Consider the following 7,991-nt stretch of genomic DNA (forward strand, 5'->3'; position numbering starts at 1 on the left):
AAGCCAAGGTTATTTGTGCAAGTAAAGGTTGTATAATACAGCTGAGGGCTGGCAGCGCTGACTTGTCCTGGAGATCCTAAATTTGAATGTGCTTGACAACACCCAGCTGTAAAAATCAAATTCAATTTTGTGATATATAGGGAAGAAGGTGCTAAATAGAAACAATAATTGGTTCTGGCATTGAGGAGCTCCAAACTGTGTCTGCAGAAGTCAGAGTAATTTTGTGTTGTACTCCTTGGTTCATCTAAAACTAAACTGTGTGAATGCATACTGTAAATTATTTGGGGCAAATCTGTTCTCCAGGTTCCAAACCAGCTGGAAGAAAAAGAGTACACTGAGAGAGACAGGTGCATCATTCTGCTTACAGCGTAAATCAGCGTTGCTGTGGTTTTATGCAACTCTTTGCAAAGAGATTAAGATGTTGCAGGCCATAATAAAGGTCCAGACTTGGAAATGAACATTTAACATGTGTAAGGATATGTTCTGAAGAGCTGCTGCAGTTGGGAGAGTGCAATCTGTAACAATCTGCACAAATGTGTAGAAGACTGGGAAAGGATTCCAGAGTGAGGTTGCCCTGACATGTTAGAGGAGGAAAAAAATCCCCATGTAATCTCTCAGAAATTGTTCCTGTAGATACTCAGGTGGGGAAAAATTGACAGTCACTTACCTGCTCGGAACAGTGCATGGGATTGTACACCTCCACAAATAAACTTTTACATATGGCCTGTGAAATGTGGCACCTGAAGTTTGGCAGTGTTTGCTTAGGAAATCAGTCTCAAATGCAACGCTAACCTTGTTTCATGACATGGTTGTTATCATGATAGCAAAGTTAACTGTGACTTACTAGTGATATTTTTATTTCAGAGCACAAAGTAATCATTGTTGGTCTGGATAATGCAGGAAAAACAACCATTCTTTATCAATTGTAAGTATGAACTGCTTCTGATGTTTCATATATTTCAAGGTGTGCGTTGTATATGTTACTCTGGCTTGTCGTCTCTGCTTTCCTTTTAAGTTTTACTTTGAGAGCATCACGATGATTACTGAACAGTATAGGAGGCAGTGGATCAGAGCAAGTGTTTTAGAGTTTGGAAAGGTCTGTAGTTTGGATAAGGTTTTGTTCAGAGCTTTTGTTTATCACATTACATTGCTATTATCACTTAATCACAGCTGCCTTTGTTGTCACAGTGTAGGCTGTTTGCCGGCTCCATAAAATATGGTTATATTGAGGGTTAGCCACAAGACAGTGCTGCTAAACTGATCCATGCCACAGCATGTAAATACTCAACAAATTGTTCTGTGAGTTAGTAGCAAAGCCAGGGAAGCCTGACCTCTCCCTGCCCTGACTTGTGTCCTCTGTGCCAAGATGTACTTTGATGTCATGTGTGGTACAGGGGGAAGGAGGAGGGCTGACCACTGGCTGAAGCTAGGCCACCACAGCTCCATGGCTGGTGGCAGTCCATGCTGTCATGCAGCTTCTGGCACTGACTTGTGTTTGTCTTGCATTAACCTTGCTACTGGTTTGTGTGAAACTTGTATGAGCTTCATTATCTCTGGTCCTCAGCTGCATTTTGATAAAAGGGAACAAATTTGTCCACAGACTTGGAAGCTTCTAGGTGGGACAGGCGGCTCAAGGTCTATTTATATTAGAAACAGATTTGTGATTTCTCACATGAAGTAGTCTGGTATTAAAAAGTGATTCTGAGTCAGTATCAGAAATAATTCCTTTTCAGTGTTATGGACATACTGGTCCAATCCTACACTTAAAAATATACTCACTTAGAATGTTTGAGTTTTGACAAATTATGATCTGCTTTTGGTTTGCTGGAACATGAAGCTCATGCGGCATTTCCAGCCATGTATGCCCTAGCACACTCTGCAGAGAAAGTGAAAAGATGAAGGTGGTTGTAGTTATTTAAATCATGAGTGAGAGATTTTAAAAAGCATGCATAGAATGAAGAATATTTTTTGAGACTAGTAACTGCTGCAGTTGAGGGCCATCCTTGATGCATTTTAATACTGCCTGTGTCTTTCCACTTCCTCCACAAATGTCTTATGAGTCTTCTCATCTACTTATTTCTGCAGTCTCAGTGTTTTATTTTCCCTTTTGTACAGTGGATCTCTACATGCCTTCTTTTCCATGCCTGTTTTAGCTCCACAGGACTTCCCCTTCTCTCTTCTTGTATTCCTCTTCCTGTTTGCTGCTTTGACAGAGCTCTGTATGAGTACTGTCCTCTGTCCTGCTGCTTGGCTCCTCCTGAAACCCTACCTCCATCTTTGCGTATCCCATTTTTTCTCTTACCCTTTCTCCATGGTTCTGAGCATGAATGAATATGTTTAACACTTTTAGTGAGAGGTGGACCAAGATAACTAGCAGGATAACTAGTGTAGGTTAGTGCACTGGCCATTCCTTGGATGTCATGGAGGGTCACAGCAGATGTTGGAGCGGTGATTCTTCTAACAGATTACGGCAGCTTCACAGACACTTCATTTCTTCCCATTCTTGTACTTAGATTTCCTCCTTTCCCTCAGGTAGCAGGAGGATTTTGTGATCAGGTGTCTAGAGACGCCACTAAGCTTCAAGTTCACTTTGTTTCAGTGGAGAGAGGGGGAAAAATCCACCTATCATATTGCACACTGCAAGATGCCAACAAGTTGAATGAGAAGGGCTGAAGGTTCAGTCAATGACGCATCTCTTCCAAGCATTAAAAGAACTCTGCCAAAACCTGGGTGGTTTTTGTTTGGTTTTTTTTTTGGGGGGGGGTGTTGTTGTTTTTGTTGTTTGTTTGTTTGTTTGTTTGTTTTAACATGATCCAGGGTACAGTTATCATCTTGTACCATTGTTATCCTTAATTTGATTTTATGGTTTGTTCTTTTAATCCTTCTCTTTCTTTTGTATAGTAGCCTTCAAATGTTTGTGGTAAGAAAGTTTCTTGTTATTCTTAGCAAGGTTACCCTTGCTAAGGCACTAGGTAACTGGGATTCTTTTTCAGAACACTGGACCATCCCTTTCTCTCCTTGGTTCTCTGTTTTCTCTTCAAGAAGTATTCCATCACCATTACAAGTCTTAAATTGCTGTCACTGTAATGAAAAGCTCTGCTAAAGCTTCAAAAAAATGGTCATATAAAATGGAAAAATGTATCTAGGTTATCAGAGGAACAAATAATGAAGTTCTTTGAAAATAGTTGGTATTTTCCTTGAAGCTACTTTTATTTTTTTGCATTTAAATAATTTGAACTTTAGGAGTGTCCCGAGTACACATTTATTACTACTACTGATATGAAACTGGTGGTCTTAATGACGAAGTTGCATTCAGTATCTCTAAAACAATATATTCGAAATACTTAATGCCTGCATTTGTCTCCAGAAAGTGGTGTTATTGGACTGCACTGAAGGGAGAAGAGAATGAAGTTTGGACATAAAGCAGCTGAATTGTGAAGGAAGTATGCTCTTAGTGGCTTACCCTGGAAGGAGAGCAAGATGTAGTGTGTTTGGTGGAGCTGGATGATGAGTTGTTTTTCTGCAATCTTGGAAATCTTGTGGCTTAACCACATTCTTGAAACAAAACAACTACTGTTTCCCATGCGTGCCAAAATCAGCCTGGAAAAGAGAAACTGACTGCTTAAAACAGATTCTGAAGCAAATATTCTCTCAGCTTTGTGATTTAATTAATTATAATATTAATTTTGTTTGTGAATGCTCTCTCAGCTCTGTAATTTGATTATTATATAGTTCACTGAGTTGTTTTTTATTGCTAATTTACATTTGCCTTTCACCGTTACGCTTTGTCTTGTTTGCTGCATAAGAAGTATTCTCTGTAACTTTCCCAGTAAGTTTTCTACCTTGAAATAACCATCAAGTCTATTTTTTATAGAAACAGGTTGATTTGGAGTCCTGAGTTACTTGATAATGGGGTAACTTCCCAGCTCTCATGGTTTCTTATGGACTCGCACTCTTCCCTCTGCAGCTCCATGAATGAAGTGGTGCATACCTCACCCACTATAGGGAGTAACGTGGAAGAGATAGTGGTTAACAACACACGCTTTCTGATGTGGGATATTGGAGGGCAGGAGTCTCTTCGGTCTTCATGGAACACCTACTATACAAACACTGAGGTGAGAATGAACACCTTGCTGGAAGACTTACTGTTACCACTGCTGGTGAAGGGAGGACAGTGTACCCAAAATGGGTACCAGAGGCACTTCCAGGGGGTTGTTTTAACTGTGCTGTGAATGTTACTGCTTCAGGGCGCTCCTGTTTTGGATTTTTGAAGTCTCCTCGTTAGCAAGCTGTTGTATGACTTGCTTTTATATTTCTTACGTAAGATGCATAATATGGAGTTGCAATGAAAACCAGTTTGTCTGTAAGGATTCTGTGTCTGGGCATCTGTGGCCTTAGAGCAGGTGCTCAGTTTGTCTTGATATTGCAGATCTCCATGGTTATAGGTCCCCTCTTTGGGGGGATCCTCTATCTCTGTAGCGGGTACTCTAAAACCTGTCTAACCTCTCAGGAGTAAGACTGAAAGCCCAGAAGTTTTCTTCCAAGACTGAGCTCTGTTTTGAAAACTTCCATAATCAGTTTACCTAAGTGCCCCCAAGAGCTTTCAGAACTCTTTAGCAATGAAGTTGCAGCACACATACTTGATTAAAGTAATGATTTAAGTTGAGGTTTCCTGTGTGTTATCAAATGTGTGGTGGTTTTTTTTTTTTAATAGTAATCAATTTCTCCTGTGCTTCTCTATAAGATGCTGTGACGTGCATCTGCATGTATGCTCCTGAAGTATGGAGCTTATTGGGGTTTTATAAATAAATGTCTATTTGCATGTTAGTGTTTGAAGTGGAGAGAGATAGCTGATACAGTTTATCTTTTAAAGGCTGCAACAAGTTATTTGAGGGATCTGAGATGCTGCCTCAGTTATGCTAAGCAAAGAACAAAAACCAGATCTGGGATTACAGAGAAACTCTTGCTTTCGGTATACATTTTTCACTTGGAAATGAAAAATGGAAAGTTGAAAGATGTGTCAAAGCTATATTTGTATACAAACCATGGCAAAAGTTGTAAACTGTGTCAGTGCTGGGGAAGCATATCTGGTATAGGGTGATATCTGATGGTCCAGATGACATCTGACTGTCTGGACAATGGGATAGGAACAGTAATCTGTTCTGCTGACAAGTGTGTGGCCAGAATGATATGAGTTTGTTCTCTTACTAATAACTTCTCACTTTTTAAAGTTTGTGATAGTTGTTGTGGACAGCACAGACAGAGAAAGAATTTCTGTGACTAAAGAAGAACTGTATAAAATGTTAGCACATGAGGTGAGTAGACCCTGTGTTTTCTTATCTTTAATATTTATTGTGGGTCTTCCAGCTGTGGGTAGTGCTGGATCAGAGGTGTCTTCTTCCTGCTCTGTCTATTGTCAAGCTCCCAGTAAAGCTGTAAATTGATTTCAGATTTCTGAAGAGAACTCCCACAGAAGTAGCTTTTCAACTCCTGAGTGCTTCTGAAACAGAAGTTAGGACCCATAAATGACCTTTTGTGTTTTTTATGCTTCAACTTGTGTTAATATCTGAATGAGATAGTTTAAAAACCCCCATTCTTTCCTCCAGCAACTTATTTACTATTTTTGATAGTTTGATGGTTGCTTAATGTTTTCTGTTTTTGCAGTGGAACAGGTACAGCCGTAATAATACCTCTTTTAGCAACCAGCTATAAAACTGAAGAAACAGCCTGCCTTATGGCTGTTGTAGCCATCATTCTATGTGTATTTGGAATGACAGAATGAGAGTATAATTTGCTATCTGATAAAGAAGCTCTTTAAAATTGAGCCCCAAGTCATGTCTAAAACTGAGCTGTCTGAGTGCAATTCGTAAATCCTGGACTAATGTGTAAACCAGGGAGTACCTATTGCATGACCTGGGTGTCCTGAAGACTTCATTCTGTGCAGTACAGCAGGACTGGAGCCCTGATTTTTTGCTGAAGATGTTTATATAAGCTTGACTATTGCTGAGGCAGGTTTAGTGCAAACTGGATCAGTTTTTATGAGATGATACGGAGGACACTGAACTTCCAAATTCAAGTCTCGGAATATAAAGATGTGCATAAGTTGATGGCATTATATCCCAAAATATTACATCTATATTTAAAACATAGCCACAGTTTAGTAGACTTCAGGAAGGGCAAAGACTGTTTATGTATTTTTTCTGAGTGATTATAGTAATCTAAAGCATTTGAGAAAAAACAAGTGCTTTCCCTAGTGTCTGGAATTTCTAATTTTTGGTATTTAAATTAAAATTGTGTTTAAAGATCTAATAAAGTAGGTGTGGCTTTCTTGGTTGTGGTGGAGTGTTAAATGTGGCATGAGGAGAATGTTGCCATTGGGTCTGCTGCTATTATAATTCGAATTTGAGATGTATTCTTCAGTCTGTTGCAATTGCTAAACAAAATCTGTATCTTCTGTTTCATAATCTATATAGGAAGATGCAGAAGTTTTAACGAACTGAATTTGAAATGAGGGAAGTCTGGAACTCCAAGCAGCATGAATGCTCTTGCTTTTTGTTGGGAGCCTATTTCTGTGCTCCAGAAGCACCCATCTAACAATAAATGTGCCCATTGTTTTACAACAGGATGTTTTCAGTATAGTCTGCTAACTCTCCAGATGCTCTGACATTTGGAGAGAACAACAATGCATATAAGCTGAGATGAAAGTCAAATATTTATTTAGAATAGCTTTTCCTTGCAGTCCTTGAAAAGCTTTTGTTTTTGTTAACCAGTTCAACTGAATTTCTGTTAAGGTAAAATTGAGTTGCCCGGGTCAGTTCCTACTATTTTCTGGAACAGTAGATTGTTTGGGAATTTTACTGCTTGTAAAAATTAGTATGCCTGATAGGCATTTAAGTGAATGACTTGACTTGGCACCCTGGGAAGACCTTTTTACTTTCAGAGGGACAGATTTCAATAATATATGCCAGTACCAGTATAATTCCAAGCAGCTTGAGATAAAATAAGCTTGCCCCTGCAGTCGCTGTTCTCTGAATTGTTCATACTGCTGTTTTAAATATTTCATGTGTGTTATAGAGAAGTTTTTTGTAGTGCACATGTTCATGTCTATCCTTCGATTCTAAAGAATGTAAGTGATGATATACTGTGTATCCTCTAAATAAAATATTACTGCAGCTTGCTTTACGCTGTCAGGGGTAGTCTTAATGCTTCTTAATGGGTGGGATAAACCAGTGGGCAAGGTTCTACCAGCACTTAAAAAGTTCTGCTGTGGTAACCCACTCTTGCCCCATGTAAGAACTGCTTCACGTTCTAGTATTTTGGTACTAAAATCAATCATAACAATATGGTAACACATGAAAGCGTGGTATGTTGATAAAAGCCAGACTCAGGAGAATGCAGTGCTTGGGATGGATACACAGGCAAGGTCAGGACCTTTAACCCTGCAAGATCAGGGTTAAATGGGAGGCCTTGACTGGTGTGTGGCGTTACTGCAGTTGCACACATACAGCAATACAGGGTGCCTCTGATCACCCTAGACCAAAGCTGAACACTTGGTCTGCTGGATCAAAGGATTTTCTGAAGTTATGTGTCGGTCAGCCTGCAGTGATTTACAGTTTAGGGTTTTTTTGCTAGGGCTTAAGGTGCTCAACTTTGGTATCACATCTTTTGACTCCAAGAGCTGATTGGTAATTTATTTTTTGTTTTTTTTTCTCCATAGGACTTAAAAAAAGCAGGTTTGCTGATCTTTGCTAACAAGCAAGATGTTAAAGAGTGTATGACAGTAGCTGAAATATCTCAGTTTCTGAAATTGACTTCAATTAAGGATCACCAGTGGCACATTCAGGCATGCTGTGCTCTAACTGGAGAGGGGTAAGAGGTATTCTTGTCTATAGAGGAGAATCTTGAATTATTTTGTATTTTTACTGTGGTGCTTGGTTTTAATACACATTCCTCCCCTGTCGATAATAATCTTACATAGTAATCTTTTTTTT

General features: G+C 39.3%; 1 protein-coding gene across 1 annotated transcript; it reads left to right on the forward strand.

Moving 5' to 3' along the window:
• The first annotated feature begins 866 nt into the window (after window positions 1-866).
• On the forward strand, window positions 867-7,873 carry LOC104399317 (ADP-ribosylation factor-like protein 5A). Its single transcript, XM_010010198.1, has 4 exons — window positions 867-925; window positions 3,968-4,115; window positions 5,232-5,315; window positions 7,718-7,873. The coding sequence occupies exons 2-4, from the start codon at window positions 3,972-3,974 to the stop codon at window positions 7,871-7,873; spliced, it is 384 nt and encodes a 127-aa protein (XP_010008500.1). The 5' UTR covers window positions 867-925; window positions 3,968-3,971.
• Window positions 7,874-7,991: the final 118 nt, after the last annotated feature.

Source organism: Nestor notabilis, unplaced genomic scaffold (genome assembly GCF_000696875.1).
Source record: "Nestor notabilis isolate BGI_N333 unplaced genomic scaffold, ASM69687v1 Scaffold36662, whole genome shotgun sequence".
In the NCBI taxonomy this organism is placed as follows: domain Eukaryota; kingdom Metazoa; phylum Chordata; class Aves; order Psittaciformes; family Psittacidae; genus Nestor; species Nestor notabilis.

Bases quoted from the DNA above. Each gene is read 5' to 3' on its own strand.
- LOC104399317 (XM_010010198.1), top strand. From the start codon at position 3,972: ATGAATGAAGTGGTGCATACCTCACCCACTATAGGGAGTAACGTGGAA. The intron at 4,116-5,231 runs GTGAGAATGAAC...CACTTTTTAAAG, and splicing joins CCTACTATACAAACACTGAG to TTTGTGATAGTTGTTGTGGA. The intron at 5,316-7,717 runs GTGAGTAGACCC...TTTTCTCCATAG, and splicing joins ATAAAATGTTAGCACATGAG to GACTTAAAAAAAGCAGGTTT.